The sequence below is a fragment of the Squalius cephalus genome (genome assembly GCF_949319135.1).
Source record: "Squalius cephalus genome assembly, chromosome: 3".
In the NCBI taxonomy this organism is placed as follows: Eukaryota; Metazoa; Chordata; class Actinopteri; order Cypriniformes; family Leuciscidae; genus Squalius; species Squalius cephalus.
The window spans coordinates 22,785,030-22,805,464 of record NC_137124.1 but is presented as its reverse complement, the minus strand read 5'-3'; the positions used below and the strand labels follow the sequence as shown (position 1 = coordinate 22,805,464).

Genomic DNA, 20,435 nt, shown 5'->3' with positions numbered 1-20,435 from the left:
ATATAAATCATATCATATCTAATATAAATCATATCATATATAATATAAATCATATATTTAATGTTGCACACAAAATAAAAGTTGTTTTTATTTAGGCTAAAACTAAAACCCTAAATAAAAATGTGTAATTAAATGTGAGTTTTTGCATAATTGAACTCGGTATGCTGTTCAAGGTGTCATGTTCTGAGGTAATAAATTAAACCAGTTGTAGCAAAATTCTTCGGCAATGAGCCAAAGTAATTTGACATATTGCTACTCTAGCATAATTTTTGGCCACAGTGAAGTGTGTTCACACAGCTGACATGTTTACCTGTTGTAGCTTTTTTTCATGTTGTATGCACAAAATAGACTCTGACATGGTCAAAATGCATCACTGGAGAAGCACTAATTGAACATCACTGTTTTGGTCAATTGTTTTATATCATATACCATATAATGTCATATCTGAGATCTAATCAAGAAGCTAAATGAGGAATTAAATAATGATAACAGCAAAAGACTATCATTCAATTGTTCATCCTGTCTCTTTTTTCTCTTTGAATCTGGCTATTACTGCATATATACCTTCTATTGTTTAAAACTAGTATGTGTAACTAGTTCTATATATAATAAACTTCTAAAATGGTATTATAGTAGTATTCACTATTCTTTCTCTTTCCCTTTCTCTCGGGTTCCATGAGGGTCCTATCACAGCAGCATGCAGTTGAAAAGGGTGTTATCCCAGTTTCAGAGGCACAGAAGGGGTTTAGTGGTGTAGGAAAATGGGGAAAGGGGCTGGCAACACACACATCAGCTGTGGTTACTGAAACCATGGACTAGAAGGAAGTATGAAGTAGTTGCTGTTCTTTCATATTTTTCTCTCAGAGTCTAAATACTATGTTAACATATGCATTTTATTTCAGGTCAGTACACCAGGATTGTTTGGAACATGTTCACTTCATGTTCCAAGACAAAGGCATTGACCTATACTGTATATTGGAACAATTTCAGCAGTTTCCTACCATGTTCAATAGCATATACATAATTGCAGGCTAGAAACTTTGAAATTGTCATGTTAAAACTAGCCTGTGTTCCACAAATTGGTGTTTAGCTTTTTTGCAATCGGAGAAACCTTATATTTCCATGCCATGTAAACCACTAAACAAGCATGTTTAATTTTATTTTAAATCAGAATTATACACTTTTTTGGGGGGTTGCATATGTCACCAAAAGTGAAAGTATGTCTTCACTTTTATGACAAAAAAAAGTTCTGTCATGACAACTCTCTGAGAGATTGGCATGGTAATGGATATGGCAATGTTAATAATTTCTTGGCGAAATAAATCCGTGCTGCTGCTGCTGCTGCTGCACATATAACAATCATGAAATTACCCCGTAGCAAATACAGATGGAGATGGATGGAGATGGAGGGTTTCTGAAAGCACGCTGCTGACTGCTAACAGCAAACAATGGCATGTATTTGAATGTTGAGCAGCAAGCTCATTGGTTTGAGATGCCACAGCAACCAATCAGCTGCACAATGTTGATAACGATGTGATCGCTAACAAATTGAGTTAAGGACCTATCAGCCTGCACCATCTAGAGTTTCATGACAGAATTTTGTATTTGTCTAGAGCTGTTGATTCTCTTAGGCTGTGTTCACACTTGGCAGGTTTAGTTAGATTAAAACAAACTCCGGTGCGATTGCTTTGTTAGTACGTTTCATTGGAGTGTATATGCTGCCATCCAAACCTTGGTGCGCACCAAACAAACGGACCAAGACCCCTAAAAAGGTAGGTTGCAAAATATACGTCATAAAAGCCTTTATTTTTTGTATCTTTAGGTTCAGACTTAAAATGACTGTGTGAATGCTAAGTGAACCAAGACTAAGGGCCTGTCTTCATAGTCGACAAACCTGAAACAAATCCGGCGAATGCGTCTTCTGTTTTCCACATGTCCTCTCTGTTGATTAATCAGACGTAGATAAACCAACACAGCTCACAAAGGCAACACAACTGCTGGAACCGGCATTTTCCGGAATGAAAATAGTAGTAGGCGACTACCGGTAGACACGTTGACGCTGCGCTGCGTAGGTGAGCACGTTCGCTATGCTAATTTGAATATAGTGGTATTTCATAGGGAAAGATCTTCACCCCTACTTCCCTCGTCGAGGGGACTTTACTCAAAACCAAGTGGAAGTTTTAAGGGGGGAAAAATGGGACAGGGCCTAAATGTATAATTTTCTTTTTTTGGTCCGGATCAAAGGAACCAAGAGAACCGAGCTACTAGTGTGAACACTCCCTTAAAGTCTGCTTTGCATCCAACTGCTTTGTCCAACTTAACCTACTAACCACTACTAGTATCACAAAGAACAGTGATTCTCAACTGGTTTGACCATGAGACCCACACTTTCCCATGGTCATTAGACCATGACCCAATTTAGAAATTTGACGTAATTCCTAAAATAGCTTAAGATAATAAGGCAAATAAATAGCAGTCCCAAATTAGTTTTTGTTATTACAATAAAGCTAAATTGGTATGAGTCACCAAAGTCATTTAAAAATATACAAAATAACACAGTGAAAATTAAGTTGTTTGATGGGGTTACGGAAACAAGTTACAATGGTAAATACATAATACTAACATGAACTGTTAATGAAACATATGGAAACTGCTCCTGATGAATAGAATGAACATCATACCAGCATGCAAATCCTTCCCAGCTAACACACAAAGAACAAGTTAAGTAATTTATTGGTACTCTTAATTTCATGACTTACTAATTGACAAAAACTACGACGTTGCATGCTCATAATTTATTTTGCACATTATAGGGAAGGGATGTGCACGTGCCGCCGCATTTGGCCGTGCAATTGAAGATTGTGCTCAAAAGAACAGCATTTATTTGAAATACAGATCTTTGCAATTTAAGTTCTTTTAAAAATAATTCTTACTGATCCCAAACATTTGAACTGTATATACAACCCCAAATCAGAAAAAGTTGGGACACTGTACAAATTGTGAGTAAAAAAGGAATGGAATAATTTACAAATCTCATAAACTTATATTTTATTCACAATAGAATATAGATAACATACAGTATCAAATGTTGAAAGTGAGACATTTTGAAATGTCATGCCAAATATTGGCTCATTTTGGATTTCATGAGAGCTACACATTCCAAAAAAGTTGGGACAGGTAGCAATAAGAGGCCGGAAAAGTTAAATGTACATATAAGGAACAGCTGGAGGACCAATTTGCAACTTATTAGGTCAATTGGCAACATAGTTGCGGCGAAAAATAGTGGAGCAATATCAGAAAGGAGTTTCTCAGAGAAAAATTGCAAAGAGTTTGAAGTTATCATCATCTACAGTGCATAATATCATCCAAAGATTCAGAGAATCTGGAACAATCTCTGTGCGTAAGGGTCAAGGCCGGAAACCATACTGGATGCCAGCGATCTTCGGGCCCTTAGACGGCACTGCATCACATACACGAATGCTACTGTAATGGAAATCACAACATGGGCTCAGGAATACTTCCAGAAAACATTGTCGGTGAACACAATCCACCGTGCCATTCGCCGTTGCCAGCTAAAACTCTATGGGTCAAAAAAGAAGCCATATCTAAACAGGATCTAGAAGCGCAGGCGTTTTCTCTGGGCCAAGGCTCATTAAAAATGGACTTTGGCAAAGTGGAAAACTGTTCTGTGGTCAGACGAATCAAAATTTGAAGTTCTTTTTGGAAAACTGGGACGCCATGTCATCCGGACTAAAGAGGACAAGGACAACCCAAGTTGTTATCAGCACTCAGTTCAGAAGCCTGCATTTCTGATGGTATGGGGTTGCATGAGTGCGTGTGGCATGGGCAGCTTACACATCTGGAAAGGCACCATCAATGCTGAAAGGTATATCCAAGTTCTAGAACAACATATGTTCCCATCCAGACGTCGTCTCTTTCAGGGAAGACCTTGCATTTTCCAACATGACAATGCCAGACCATATACTGCATCAATTACAATATCATGGCTGCGTAGAAGAAGGATACGGGTACTGAAATGGCCAGCCTGCAGTCCAGATCTTTCACCCATAGAAAACATTTGGTGCATCATAAAGAGGAAGATGCGGCAAAGACGACTTAAGACAGTTGAGCAACTAGAAGCCTGCATTAGACAAGAATGGGACAACATTCCTATTCCTAAACTTGAGCAACTTGTCTTCTCAGTTTGCAGACTGTTATAAAAAGAAGAGGGGATGCCACACAGTGGTAAACATGGCCTTGTCCCAACTTTTTTGAGATGTGTTGATGCAATGAAATTAAAAATCAACTTATTTTTCCCTTAAAATTATACATTTTCTCAGTTTAAACATTTGATATGTCATTTATGTTGTATTTTGAATAAAATATTGAAATTTGAAACTTCCACATCATTGCATTCTGTTTTTATTCACAATTTGTACAGTGTCCCAACTTTTTCTGATTTGGGGTTGTAATACAGCTCTTAAAAGCTACAGCACATGACCTGCAGCCATTATTACATTCAGCTGTATGTAATCCCAAAGAAAATAGTTCTCAATTGCTATTTCTTCCCATCTCTCACTTTCTGCTGCAGTAGTGTGAATGCTGTTTGGATAGAAAAATGGTCAAAGCTCATGGATGGAGAGGAAACTTTTACAACTGCAAGACAATACATAAATGGAAACAACTTAGTTCGAATGACTGACTTGCATTACTATGATGTCTGTGATGGTGCTGATCCATCAGCAGTGGTCATGGATGACCTTATCAAATATACAGAAATGTGGTTATGTAAAAGACATGAATTCTTGGTTCACATTTGCAGTGCAATCAATGAGAAGTTGTACTATTTGGCATAGCAAAGATCTTTCAGCGTAACACGTTCATTACAATTGAGTTATTTTTCTGATGTCTCTGGCTGCCTGTGGGATTTTTCCTTGGGTGGCCATTGACAGTTGCACATCCACAGAATTGGCCTGACAGATTCCTAGGGATGAACGTGGACACATACGCAGAGCCTGTTTATTTTTGAGAGTTTTGCAGTTTGAATTCCTTGCTGAGTTTTGACTTTTGTCTGGCCTATGACCTCTGAATTCCACAAGCAGCAGGAGGGCTGAAGCATTCTCTAGACTCAAACTCATCTGAAATATGGCTCACAAACCGTCTTTTATTCTTGGTTAACAAAGCAGTAATGATTAAATAATGGGTTTTATGTGGGGTGTGTTGCAATAGTTCCCTAGCTTTGCTACCTTTACAATGAAGAAGTAAAAACACAAATGTGTTAGGTTTCATGGTAATGTCACACTGAGGTTTTCGTGATGTTTAACTTGTTCTTTTAAATCAATAACACAGGCTGGGATTTAAGATAGATCATTTGTGGTACATCTCTGCTTTTCTGTCCTGTCATATATGAAAGTAATGAAACAGCATATCAGTGGACTCACTGGCACTTCATAGACCTCAGCACCATGGTACCAAGTATTTTCTAACTCTCCAAATGTGAAAAACATTTGTCTATTAATGGCAAACACTTTCCTCTTAGAATTTTCCAAATGACTCGGGTCGCTAGTCCAGTTCTTTGTGGGATATTGAGTATGTAAAGGTTGTGTATTAGCGAGGCTGTTTCATTCAGTGCTATTAGTCTTTTGTAGCCCTGCCGCAGAGAAAAAAAAAAGTATGAACTTAATGAGTCTGAGCCTGATTGTTTTAACAGCTCACTGTGTCATTGCCCTGGAAATTTGACTAGACTATTAAATCACTGCAACAATGGCCTTCTTTCTCATGCTCATCTCTCTATTTCTCTTTCATACTTCCTTCTTTCCAATTTTTTTATTTAGGTGAGTTTGTCCCGAGCTGAACTCAAGTGTAAAGTGTAGTGCCAAAAGCGGCTATAGCACCAGTAATATTCACAATATTAATAGCAGTGAAAATATGCACACAGTCTGAGCTCCTTCTGTGAAAAATTATTTCCAGAGACATTTGAAAATGTTTAGATTAACTTTTAACTGGAGACCTCGGTTGGTTTTCTTTTTATGTGTAAACTTATTTCCTTATTTCATGCTCATTTCAAACCTATGTCAAACTTAGATGGTTAGTTTATCCAAATATTGTTATATCACAGAAATTTCATATTTACATAAGAAACAGTGATACACTGTCACTGTCAGCTCATTTTGTTTATTTCTAAAGTGAGATGAAACATACATCTGTAGTGTTATTTTTTTTTCTACATTCTTATAATTGTATTTTAACTGTAATGGGTAAACTCCATTTGTTCGGGGAGCTGGATCCAGATTTTGTTGGAATGCTTCCCTGGAGAAGCTCGCCAAACAGAGAAATATTTTCTCAAGGGTCCCATGATGTTGACCCCTGGCCTATGGCAGAACACTCATTGAGGTCTGGATCTGCAATAAACGAGTGTCAGATATCGCTCCCTGAATCGCACTGTCCCTGAGTGGGTATTGCTCCTGTTCAGAGAATTAACCTTTACCACCTGTCAGAATCAGCTTTAGATGTGGTGATTATTGGTGTGTGAGAGATGTGGTGCTTCTAAATATTTTCATTGTGGCAGGATGTGTTAGTGCCTTTGTATTTTGAATCTTTCATGTATGATGCAGAATGAAGAGGGGTTTTCAAATAGGATGATCACCTAAGTGATTCCCCTCCTTAAATATTCAATTCACATTTATTTTTCACAATACCTTTTGCATGTATGTAAAAACATTCATTTAGGCAGAAACAATGAGCCTTGTTAATGCAATTATTACGATACGTTTTGATCATAATGATTACAATTTATAGAAAATTTGGCAGTTTTGTATGTTGATACAGAATTGGCATCATCTGAAGATCCCAACTGGAGTTGGTGTAATCTGTAATGGGCATCCAGAGTTAGAAACAGAAAAGCAACTGGACAATTATTAGCATAGCTACTGTTCATAACATTCATATTCAAGCAATAGATTTTCATGTGCATTTGATCTGATGGAATGTAGCTTGTTTGCAGGACAACCACCTAGTAGTGCATTACAGTAATCCAGTCTAGAGGTCATGAATGCATGAACTAACTTTTCTGCATCAGAAACAGATAACTTGTTCCGTATCTTAGCAATGTTTCTAAGGTGGAAGAAGGCTGTTTTTGTAACATGTGAAATATGATTTCAAGAGACAAGTTGCTGTCTAATATAACACCCAGGTCTTTAACTGTAAAGGGTGAAGTAACAGTACATCCTTGTAGATGCAGATTCTGTGTAGAGGTTTTTGGTCTTAATAAGTAATACTCCATTAGACCTCTTATTAGATGGTCTCAGTCTTATGTGAATTTAATGGAAGAAAATTACTGGTTGCCCAATATTTTATATCTTTAACACACTCTGTCAACTTGACAACATATCTGTCGTGATGAAATATATAATGGTGTATCATCAGCATAACAGTGGAAACTAATTCCATGTTTTCTAATAATATTACCAAGGGGCAGCATGTATACTGAAAATAGCAGAGGGCCTAAAACAGACCCTTGCGGCACTCCATAATTTACTGATGGTAATATGGATTATTTAAATAAACAAAATGTTTACGGTCAGATAGGTACGATCTAAACCACCTTAATGCCTGTCCCTGAATACCAGTGTAATTTTGTATCCGATCTAAGAGTATTTTATGACCTATAGTGTTGAACGCAGCACTAAGATCAAGTAAAACTAGTATTGAGATGCAGCCTTGGTCAGAAGCTAGAAGCAAGTCATTTGTAATTTTAACGAGCACAGTTTCTGTGCTCTGATGGGTCCTGAATCCTGACTGAAATTTTTGCTATAAGGAGCACAAATGAGCAGTGCCACTGTACACTGAGCAGTTGAGACATCATTAGGGTTATTTGCAAATCTATCTTTAGTGGTTGGGATAATCGTTCTACCTGATCCATAACGTTGAACAATAATACTTTGAGCTGTGAACGGAACTCTGAGTTGCAATGCTGTGCCGCTCACATGAAAATATAGCATTTTACATGAGAGCTACTCTTAAAATTAGCTATTTTGCAGTAAATGGACTTTTGTTTCCCATGATTAGTTTTACTTTCACTCTCTGACCCCAATGGACATATACTGCCTTACATTTGATAGGCTATTTAATAGTACCACCTCACCATTAACTAATTTTGAAGTTCTGAATGACATTTAAGAGCCCATCTTGACATGGCACAGGCACATAAATGTGAAGTCAAACAGGTTTTCTCTCTCCCTCGAGACCACTATCAGCATGAAAGAATTCTGCTTCTCTTGAATAAACAGTTGAAAGTACACATCTTGATGTGTTTAAGGATGCCTAGTATTCCAGTGATCTGTGACTAGTTAAATGAGTCCTCCATGGCTACTTAGTGAAAGTGACAGCCTTTGCTTTTAAAAGCTGCATGCTTCCGAGAGCCGTGAAAAGTATGTACTGCTCCCTACAGTGCGACTGCCACTGCACCTGAATAATGTGTGTGTCCCTGATTGCTCTCTGCAGGAGCAGTATTACGTGTAAAGCATGTCAGCATTAATGGAGCGATGTGTTTAGTCAGTCTGGGTCATAGGATACATATTTCAACACACACACACAAACAGATCTCAGCAGAGTCCCACATACCTAACCGCCCTGCGCGCTTCCATCGATACATTACCTCAGACATCAACATTCATCTTAAACCTGTTTAAACATTCCTTTGCCATTAGATTCCACTCACCTGCCATCTCTCATTGATTCACTTCCTCTAACCTCCTTTAAACGTCCCTGTTTTCATAGGGAGCTTAAATCAACACGCTTCTGGCTGTATTATTTACAGGGAAGTGGATCACACACCTGCTTTATGCTTATGTGTTTTTTTTTCTGACATTTCTGTTAGATGAATGCTGTACTGTGTCAAAGATAACATTTATATGTTTGGATTGTGGATGTTTATAGGTTACTGGTAGGAGCCCCACTGGAAACAAATGGACAGCATCAGACAGGAGATGTGTACAAATGTCCCTTAAGCAGGAGATCTGGAGGACCCAGCTGCACCAAACTCAATCTTGGTATGGTGATTGCAGTTTTTATATTTTCACAGAATTTTTTGTTAATTTTGTGTAAAAAGCATTTCAGCATTGTTTTTATCATCATATTTCCATTATTTTTTAAAAAAAATCATAATTTTAATTATTATCATCATAATGTACATATTATGTCTCTTTGTTATCATTGGTGAAGTTGCACAACCCATTGTTAATGAAAAATTCTGTCAGTAATTGTGTTGATGAGATTAACACTGGATGACTGTGGATTATAATTACTAGATATATAATTAGCATAAATACTTTTTGTAAACATACTTCAAAAGGAACTGTAATTATTTACTAGCACCAAATAATTACTTCACAAAGCTTCCACAATAAGGGTAAGAGTTGTGGTTTGGGTAAAGTGTTACCATGCATGCCTTGTGAAAAGCAGTGGGGGGTGGGGAACAGATTGATTCATTCAAATACACCCCTGAAATTGAGTTTACATACACATCTGGGTTTTTCACTACAGAACACAACATCTACAGTATGTCAAGCATATGTGTTCTATATAATCTCAAGTGTGTCAATACAACCACTCTGCCAGTTTCAATATGTGTATGCGTATAGATGCACACACATAACAGATGCACACTGCAGATAAAGTCAGGAATGTCTAGACAGAATTAACAAATATGTTTACTGTTAGAGGAAGTCCCTGTTTAAAGTACAAATGCCACATATGGACTGTGGTCAGATTTTACAGCACAGCATTTTATTTCGCTTACACATTTGAAACATTTGTTAATGTTGTTTTTTTTTTCTTAAGGCAGGATATCCTTGACAAATGTCTCTGAACGAAAGGATAAGATGAGACTTGGAATGACCCTTTCGTCCAACCCTAAAGACAACAGCTTTGTGGTGAGTTGAAGGTTTTGAATGTCTGGTTAGATAATAATACATATTCAGTGTTATATTTAAAGTAATCTGGAATTTAAACGGTCTACAACACTAATATTATTAAGTGTTTAAACAACATCGATTCCCTGTGGAACACTATGAAATCATAATTTTTGTCAAATGAGCCCATGATCTTCATGTAAATCCTAAATTAATTTATTAATGGTGCACTTAATTCTCTTTGTGTTAATTCACAGGCATGTGGTCCCCTTTGGTCGTACGAATGTGGTAGCTCGTACTACAGCACTGGAATTTGCTCCAGAGTCAACGCCAGCTTCAAGTTTTCCCGCACTATCGCTCCTGCCTTCCAAAGTAAGCACAATGCACCTGCGCCCTCGATTTAACTAGGACGGTTTTTACAGTGACATTTCAGTAATATGTTTCAACTTTCTGTCTTAAATGTGGACTTTATTTTTATGCTGAATTTGGCCATGACAAGAAACTGTCATGGCCAAATTCAGCATAAAAATAAAGTTTTATGGATCTGTCATATGCAATATATTGTGGAATTAATCTTCTTGTTAAAAAGAAAATGATCATGACTGCTCATAAAGCAGAGAGCTGAGAATATAAATCTTTATTTTTATTTTTATTTGTTTTATGAAAGAATCACAGGCCTCAATTTTTTTTAGAACAAATCCCTAAAATTAGCTTCTGAGCAGAATTACTACCTTTTAAGAGTTGCCAAAGGCATCAAAAACATCTAATTTCCCTTATCAGGGTGTGAGACATACATGGACATAGTTATAGTCCTGGACGGTTCAAATTCAATCTACCCCTGGAATGAAGTTCAAGACTTCCTTATCAACATCCTGCGGAAATTCTACGTTGGACCGGGACAGATTCAGGTGTTTTTGAGTTTCTGAACAATGTCACTGCGAAGTATCAAATGTGTCTTCATTTTTGTCACATGAGGTGAATCATGTGCTCGTCAGGTTGGAGTACTACAATATGGAGAAAAGGTGGTGACAGAGTTTCAGCTGAATGACTTCCGTTCTGTGGAGGATGTGGTCAAAGCGGCCCGTAAAATAGGCCAGCGAGGAGGAGAAGAGACCAACACTGCTCTGGGAATCAGTGTTGCACGGTACTGCGCATAAATGAAAAATATATATATAATAATGATAATAAAAAAAAACACTTAATAATCATCCAGCTAATAATCATTACACTACCATGTAAAAGTTTTTCATTACCATTAATTTTTTTTAATGTTTTTGAAAGTAGTCTCTTCTGTTCATTAAGGCTGCATTTATTTGATCAAAATACAGTATAAACAGTAATATTGTGAAATATTTTTATTATTTTAAACTGTTTTAAACTATTAACTGTTTTCTGTTTTAATCTTTTTTTTAAATGTCATTTAGTCTTCAGTGTCACAGAAATCATTCTAATATGCTGATTTGTTGTTCAAGAAACAATTCTTATTATTATCCATGTCGAAAACAGTTGTGCTGCTCAATGTTTTTGTGGAAACTTCACAAAAGATAGAGAAGATTCTATTCATTTTTCTTTGATGAATAGAAAGTTCAAAAGAACACCATTTATTTAAATAAATATAAATATTTTGTAACATTATAAATGTTTACTGTCACTTTAACACATCTTTATTCTTTACTGTCACTTTTGATCAATTCAATGAATCCTTGCTGAATAAAAGTATTATTTTCTTTCAAGGAAGTAACTTACTGACCTCAAACTTTTGAATGATTGTACATTTTGCTTATTAATAGAGTCCAAGACTTACATTTACAGATCATAAATTATTATCTATGGATATTCACAGCTCAGAGGCCTTTAAACAGGGAGGTAGAAGAGGAGCAAAGAAGGTCATGATCGTCATCACAGATGGAGAATCACATGACAGCGCTGACCTGCAGCAGGTCATTGAGGACAGCGAGAAGGACGGCATCACCAGATATGCCATCGCTGTAAGTATTGCCTTTCTTACTTCAGTTTACTTCATTTTTTTTCCTGCTTTCGTTTTTTACTTTGGCAGTGATGCCAACTCTCATGCTGAAATTATGTGATGACCTATTTTTAAAATGGGCTTTTAACCAGTCATTAAAGTCACATTCAGCTGCTGACACCAGTGAAAAAGGCCCAATGCTTTCACTCCTACTTATTGAGCCTTAGATTTGATATGTTCTCTTGGAGCGCTCAAAAGAAATGCGTCATGTTTGAGCTCTTTTCAGGCTGATTGATTCTTGACGTTCTTCTTCACAACAGGTACTGGGCTACTACAATCGAAGAGGCATCAACCCTGAAGCTTTCCTTAATGAGATCAAGTACATCGCTAGCGACCCCGACGATAAGCATTTCTTTAATGTGACAGATGAGGCAGCTTTGAAGGACATTGTGGACGCTCTCGGAGAGAGGATCTTCAGTTTAGAGGGTTGGCGATTTTACCACAATGGCATCACACACAGCATTGCATCATATCCATAACACAGCCCAAAACCTCAGCCTGTAAAATCTCTGCACAGCACTACACTGTAAATTGCATTGGACCAAATCTTCAAATTTATACCACATCTCTTTGCTATATTCTCAGTGCCAACTCTTTCTTTAAGATCACTGAAATCTGCAATGCTCTGTAGTAGGAAATGGTGGACTCTTTTCTCCTGTGTGTTTATGTTGTCTTTGTGTGCAGGGACTAGCAAGAATGGGACAGCATTTGGTCTCCAGATGTCTCAGGCTGGCTTCTCCACACACATAGTGGAGGTGAGTCTTTATGTTCATCAGTCTGTAAGTGCATTTAAATGTGGTCATGTTAACACGTTAACCTGTTTTCCTTTATCAAAGTAAGGTCATAAATGGCTTAAGCATAAACCGATCAACACAGGTAGATTTAAGCACATCCAATAAAGAGTGAGCATTTCACGGTAAGGGAGGAGGAAATATATCGCAAACTCCCAACTCTTTCTTGACCAAGAAATTATAAAAATGTGTTCTCATCTCATGCAGACCAAGTAGAAGTGGTACAGTGGTACTGTGGTTTACTCACCCTCAAGTCATCCTAGGTGTATTTTTATTTATTTTAGTCAATAAAGTTTTAAATATGGATATTTTTCTTACAAGAACGCATCGCTGCACTTCTATCATGGATGGATGCACTTTGATGGACTTCAAAACTTATCACTGCCATTATAAAGCTTGGAAGAGCCAAGACATTTTTTAATATAACTCCGATTCTATTCGTCTGAAAGAAGAATGTCATATACACCTAGGATGGCTTGAGGGTGAGTAAATCATGGGGTCATTTTCATTTTTGGGTGAACTATCCCTTTAACATCACATCTCGTATAACGAATGGAACACTCTGAGTCAGATCCACAAATTATTTGGTTTTGACGTCACTACCGGGTAATAACCAGATTTTTTAATAAAGTCTAGTAAACATGGCTTACCTGCGTTGCCGGATTAGAGGCTTGCATGTAAACTAGGACAATGGGTTAATTCAATAAGCTGATTTTTGGGAGTTATCAGCATATCGGTGTGAATATAAATGTGCTTTGTAAGTTCTGGGTCTACTTTATTCCTTAGTTCATAGCTCCTTTTTTCCATCTCAGCTGAAAGAAAAACCTAGACAGTTTAACTGAGATCAGACTAAGAACTTTGTCTGAACCAAAAGTCAGACGTTCAGTGAATGTTTAGGTTTACTTTCTTTAAACTGAAACTTTATCTTTCTTTCTTTCTTTCTTTCTTTCTTTCTTTCTTTCTTTCTTTCTTTCTTTCTTTCTTTCTTTCTTTCTTTCTTTCTTTCTTTCTTTCTTTCTTTCTTTCTTTCTTTTCTTTAGGTCATCTCTATATGTCGCTGTCAGTAATATGATACACCAAAAATATTACACCTTTACAATGGTGAGCAGATAAGATTCCTCCCTGATAATTCAAACAAGCCTCTTTCTGATTCTCATTCCAAAAAAATGAATATAAGGCCCAGGCTTTCCCAGGGAAGGGATTATTGTGGTGAGAAGTGTGGAGGAGCCGCACCTTAGGGGAGAAGGAATATTTTTTTCTTGTCTGTCTGAACCCAGAGCTGATATTAGAGCTGGCTTGTCCTCCAACACAGACTCAGCATCTGACACTCCCATACTGTACCTGCTGCTCTGGCAGGCAGTCTGCCACGCTCTGTCCACAAATCAGCCCAAACTGTACCTGGTAGGTCTGTATCCATCCAAGACCTGCTCCCAACTGTAATGCTAATCATCTCTGTCCAGGCTGCACAGTTTGCTGATGCAACCCCTCCGATTTTTCCACTCCGTCCCCTGAAGGCAAGCAATGAGAGTTATTAATATCTAGTCTTTTTTTATGGAAGAAATGGATAGGAAAACTCCAGATGGCCATTGGGATGGCTGAAAATCTGGATGCCTGGAACAACATCTGCAACAGAAGCATCTTGAGTGTTGAGAGGAGGGATAAGTTGTTGGAAAGAATGTTTGCACTCTAGGAGATAATCATACCCCTAAATCCAGATGGTACTCTCTAAAGGATGTGTCTTGGTTTAAATGTGTCTAGGCTTATATACAGTGGGGAGAACAAGTATTTGATACACTGCCGATTTTGCAGGTTTTCCTACTTACAAAGCATGTAGAGGTCTGTAATTTTTATCATAGGTACACTTCAACTGTGAGAGACGGAATCTAAAACAAAATCCAGAAAATCACATTGTATGATTTTTAAATAATTAATTTGCTTTTTATTGCATGACATAAGTATTTGATCACCTACCAACCAGTAAGAATTCCGGCTCTCATAGACCTGTTAGTTTTTCTTTAAGAAGCCCTCCTGTTCTCCATTCATTACCTGAATTAACTGCACCTGTTTGAACTCGTTACCTGTTTAAAAGACACCTGTCCACACACTCAATCAAACAGACTCCAACCTCTCCACAATGGCCAAGACCAGAGAGCTGTGTAAGGACATCAGGGATAAAATTGTAGACCTGCACAAGGCTGGGATGGGCTACAGGACAATAGGCAAGCAGCTTGGTGAGAAGGCAGCAACTGTTGGCGCAATTATTAGAAAATGGAAGAAGTTCAAGATGACGGTCAATCTCCCTTGGTCTGGGGCACCATGCAAGATCTCACCTCGTGGGGCATCAATGATCATGAGGAAGGTGAGGAATCAGCCCAGAACTACATGGCAGGACCTGGTCAATGACCTGAAGAGAGCTGGCACCACAGTCTCAAAGAAAACCATTAGTAACACACTATGCCGTCATGGATTAAAATCCTGCAGCACACGCAAGGTCCCCCTGCTCAAGCCAGCGCATGTCCAGGCCCGTCTGAAGTTTGCCAATGACCATCTGGATGATCCAGAGGAGGAATGGGAGAAGGTCATGTGGTCTGATGAGACAAAAATAGAGCTTTTTGGTCTAAACTCCACTCGCCGTGTTTGGAGGATGAAGAAGGATGAGTACAACCCCAAGAACACCATCCCAACCATGAAGCATGGAGGTGAAAACATCATTCTTTGGGGATGCTTTTCTGCAAAGGGGACAGGACGACTGCACCGTATTGAGGGGAGGATGGATGGGGCCATGTATCGCAAGATCTTGACATGACAACCTCCTTCTCAGTAAGAGCACTGAAGATGGGTCATGGCTGGGTCTTCCAGCATGACAACGACCGGAAACACACAGCCAGGGCAACTAAGGAGTGGCTCCGTAAGAAGCATCTCAAGGTCCTGGAGGTCCTGGAATCCCTACTGCAGTGTGTGCAAATCTGGTCAAGAACTACAGGAAACGTATGATCTCTGTAATTGCAAACAAAGGTTTCTGTACCAAATATTAAGTTCTGCTTTTCTGATGTATCAAATACTTGTCATGCAATAAAATGCAAATTAATTACTTAAAAATTATACAATGTGATTTCCTGGATTTTTGTTTTAGATTTCGTCACTCACAGTTGAAGTGTACCTATGATAAAAATTACAGACTTCTACATGCTTTGTAAGTGGGAAAACCTGCAAAATCGGCAGTGTGTCAAATACTTGTTCTCCCCACTGTATATGTGACACATATTCGACTTAGACTTTATTTCATGCCCCGGAATTTATTTTATTTGGTTTATTTATTTTTGGATTTTTGTACATTTAACATGATCACTAGACAACATTATTTCTGTCATGACAAGTCTCGGGAGATTGGAATGGTAATAGAGATTGGCATGGTAATGGATATGGCAATGGTAATGTATTTGGTCTTGCCAGAATAGATCTGCTACGCTGCTGCTGCAGAGCAAGTACAGAGTCTTGCTACTGCCAATACATTCACAGACATTGCTGTGAGCATGTAAGGCATGCTGCTGCTGCTGCTGCACATGTAACATGCATGAATGAGCCCCCAATCAAATCAGGAAACGAGAAAGGGGCAGAGCCCTCTTCAACAAACTATTTTTATTTAGATAATTTACAAGTTGTCCAGCCAATACCAATAAAGCTGTGGGCAGGAAGACTACTGCTATACATTTGTAAAGCAACTTTTTTACCCTACAGAGTTGCACAGGGTAATAGGAGAAATAGACAGTACAAGTAAAATGCACATGATGTTGAGTGGTAAAACAAGCTGTTGCATCGGCAGATATGCATACATACATGATGAACAGGAGACAGGAAAGGACAGGAAAAAAACATCCAGAACAAACAGCAGATCTATTGCTAAGACATGTACTGCATTTTTTATTTCATGGGACTACATGTTTTGCCTATCTACCTATCTTAGGTAGCCTTGGCTACCTTGCCGACCTGCTTAACACTACACTGATAAAAGATTTTCATTCATCCAATTAAAAAATTTTAGGGTAATGGTTCACATCTATATTTTATAACTTGAGCCAATGAAAAATAAATAACTTGCCCTTACCAATATTTTCTATGTCAATGAAAACTATTTTATAACACTTGGCACAAAGCATATTTTTCTTGTTGAAAAAAATAAATTAATTTAAATTCTATTTTTGATCTAAACAAAAATATATAGATTTAATCAAAACAAAAATTCTCATTTAATAAATATTTATTAGAAATTATTTGTTTTCTCCAATTAAATAGATATTGATTTAATAATACAATTATTTCTCATTTTTAAAAATACAAGTTAATAGAAATTATTTATTTTAAACAAACAAAAAGATATGGATCCAATAAAACATATTTCCCATTAAGGAACATTAATTAATCTTGTCCAAAATCAAATAAAAAAGACACATAATTTTCATTAAATCGATATTTATTGAATTATTATATACATTACTTCCACACATCCACAATTTCGTGTCAGATTTTCAACATTTGCGACAGACGGCAAGTCCCTCAGAACCTCTTGACCCTCAAGTATGATTCCAATGTTTGTGGGTATACAGCTTGTGCATCTCTGATGACAAAGATTTCCATGGTTTCTGCTGAAGAGTTTTTTCAGCCTCTTCCTTCTCCAACACCTGGAAAAGAATTTAGGAAGGAGAAAAGAAAAAGAAAAAAAGAATAAGGAATCAATACAGCTTGGGTTTCCCCCCAAATAAGTTTACATAATACTAATACTTCTAACTAATTATAAAAATTTACTCCAATTTTTTGTTGACATAAATATAAGTTGCACAAACTTTCCAGCACATGGGACTCTGATTTTAGCTGAAAGTAATTGTTTCTATATTTGAAATTAGCCTTCAGACTGTTTTCAGACATATATCTGAACATAGTCTGATGGCTAATTTTGAAGTGGACAGCCATATCTAGTGTTTTCACATCTCTAAAGTAATCTGGCCTTACCAGGAAATCTTTGATCAGGTCCTCCACTGTTTCTCCCATAAAGGATGAGATATTTAAGTGCTCTTTGTAGCGGTGTCAGTATCCTGCATCAAGATAGTACAAATTTGGCATGAGTGTACATTATGGTCAACAAACTTTAGCACAACATACGTTATCAGTTGATATAATAATCATTACAGTATATGATTCAATATAGTGTCAATCCTATTACTAACGCCACGAAAAAATGTCTGCCCCCCCAGTGTCCTCTGGCTAGTACTACACTTTTTTGAAAACCAACTGACATCAACCGATTGGCGCCAATGGAGCAATACTTCCATAAATAAAAAGCATACAATCCATAAATAAATAAATGACCATTGTGAGTGTCGACAGTCATAAGTGTTAGTTAACGTTACCATTAATCATAAGTGAACGCCAGTCCTTTTACATGTAAGTTAACGTTAGCGATCAGGTTTCTACGGTTTTAACCAGAGAACGTCATTCTTATGACGCTGCATCGAGATAACGTTATGTTCAATGATTAAACGTTCACGTTAATTACCATTGTAAAATCAAAATAAGCCAGGGGTAAACGTATATGTTCCCTTTTGCAATCGGTCAGGAATTAACGTCGACACATTAACGTTAACTTGCCTAACTTAGTGTGTAAACTAAGCTAGCTAACACATTTTTAAACTAATGTAAGTTACATAACGATATCTACCAGATAAATTCGGCAGAGCAACATGTCTTGTACAGGCTACTAAATATACAGCAGCACAAAGCACATTTAAATGGTTGTTTGTTTCACTTACTTCAGTTTATCCGCGATGAAATCTGATTCTCTCTGGAGCAGCAAAGTGATCCACGGAACGTAGAAGAGCGGTTACAGCGGTCTGCTGACTGGTCGTGGTCGTCGAGAAGATTTGTGTTTAATGCCCATGCGCAATCCTGTGTGTAACCTTGAAATTGTACATTCGTCGAAACAAATATTTCTTATTTGAGCTCTTAATGAAAAATATTTATATTTAACTATGTTTTGAACGAAAAAAATATTATTTGAAAAATAAAACAAATAATGGTAAACTGAATTGAAAGACAAATTATTAATTGGATGAAATACTGCTTGAAAACCTTTTTACAGTGTAGTGACCTAAGGCTATTTGCGCCTTGGCTACCTTGCTGACCGGATAAACACTAGTGACCTAAGACTATCTGTTTCTAGGCTACCTTGCCGATCGGCTTAACACTAGAAATGCTTGCTATGTGTTCTCATGAACAATAGATATAACAATACAAGCTGATAGAGATAGGAATTCAGCAACCACCAGAGCAAGTACCATCAATAAGTCATTTGATAATAATTACAAAACCTTAATACTCCTATTTGATAAATGAAAAGCCATTAGGAGCGATAATAAATGACAGGAGCATGCTCTCATACTGCATTAACATGTTAAACATAATTAATGAAAACATTACTCTTGAAATAAAAGAATGTTGTTGTTGTTGTTGTTGTTGTTTTCTTATTTACTTTAACCTTCTCATCCGTAACTTAGACAACGTATGTTCACAGAGATACAAAAAATAGACCATTTGCTGCTTCACAGACACAACGGCATAACGTTCCAGCTTATGCTTAGTAAATCACACAAGACTATAAACAGATGCTTAGTTTAACTGTATTGTTTTTTAGCGTGACTCGGACACACAAGCATCTGAATTGGACACACAAGCATCTGAATCAACCACACACATTTAGCATAGCTAATAAAAGCTCTTGGAAATAAATGAATGCGTCAATAAAGTTATACCGCTAAATATGTGAACGTCGTTTAAAGCGCAAATGCTTATTGTTTTCATATACATGCTAACAGTGTATAAAACAGCAATGAAATACAATAGACCACTGCTGCTGCATGCAGTAAACACTGCTGCTTATAAGCATCAGTGATTCACTTGCGCAACTGTTGACATGATGCTAGTTTAAAACATTTCTAACATAAAGCTAGTTTAAAACTTGTAAAGATTGCTCCATTTAGGAATTAAATAACCGGACCACACAATGTGCGCAGACATGTGGAATAAAACATCAATCACTTATATTAGAAGTTGATTCCAGATTCGTTCTGAAAGCGCGCTGAAGACTGCTAACAGCAACACTATTGGTATTTGTTTGAATGTTGAGCCACAGCTCATTGGCCGCTAATGCAACAACAAGCAATCAGCTGTGCTACAGTATGTAGATAATGACGTGATCGCTACCAAGTGAGTTAGACCTATCAGCATGCACCATCTAGAGTCTCATGCCAGAACTAGGTATTTAAGATATACAGTAACAATATAAGTGATTGCCTAGATATAACACTGAATTCAGCAAGCAATAAAGATGAATTTTTTTGACGTAATTAAAAAAGGTAAAGTTAAAGTTAGTAACTGAAACTGAAAAAACAGACTGATAAATCTTAATTTGGCTCAGTGAGAACGATGCTGAGCCAAATTAAGATAAAGATGCCATCTGGCATCTGGTGTGTTTAATGAACCAATCAGATAAGATTAAATCCAGAGTCAACGAGAACCTCATTTGATTGACTACAAGAAGAAGCTAGACCCGCCTTCCCTCTCACATTTGCAAAGCTCTAATGAGTGAGAGAATCGTGCCAAAACTGTAAGCGTACACAACAAGTAATTTAGACATTTGCAACAGTTTATTTTTTA

The 20,435-nt window shown here is 37.3% G+C and overlaps 1 protein-coding gene and 1 long non-coding RNA gene across 4 annotated transcripts in view; one reads left to right on the top strand and one right to left on the bottom strand.

Moving 5' to 3' along the window:
* Positions 1-20,435, top strand: part of itga11a (integrin, alpha 11a) — a 91,911-nt gene that overhangs the window by 50,402 nt on the left and 21,074 nt on the right. For 2 of the 3 annotated variants that reach the window (XM_079866897.1, XM_079866896.1), the window contains 8 exons: positions 8,938-9,050; positions 9,841-9,932; positions 10,169-10,283; positions 10,692-10,819; positions 10,907-11,055; positions 11,755-11,899; positions 12,198-12,363; positions 12,622-12,692. In XM_079866897.1, the coding sequence (XP_079723023.1) occupies positions 8,938-9,050; positions 9,841-9,932; positions 10,169-10,283; positions 10,692-10,819; positions 10,907-11,055; positions 11,755-11,899; positions 12,198-12,363; positions 12,622-12,692 (979 nt within the window). The remainder of the gene's footprint in view (positions 1-8,937; positions 9,051-9,840; positions 9,933-10,168; positions 10,284-10,691; positions 10,820-10,906; positions 11,056-11,754; positions 11,900-12,197; positions 12,364-12,621; positions 12,693-20,435) is intronic. The other variant, XM_079866898.1, reaches the window with a different exon arrangement.
* Positions 17,229-18,808, bottom strand: LOC307155929. Its single transcript, XR_013820620.1, has 3 exons — positions 18,533-18,808; positions 17,736-17,818; positions 17,229-17,407 (listed from the first exon to the last, which is right to left on the bottom strand). It is a non-coding gene; the product is annotated as an uncharacterized lncRNA (long non-coding RNA).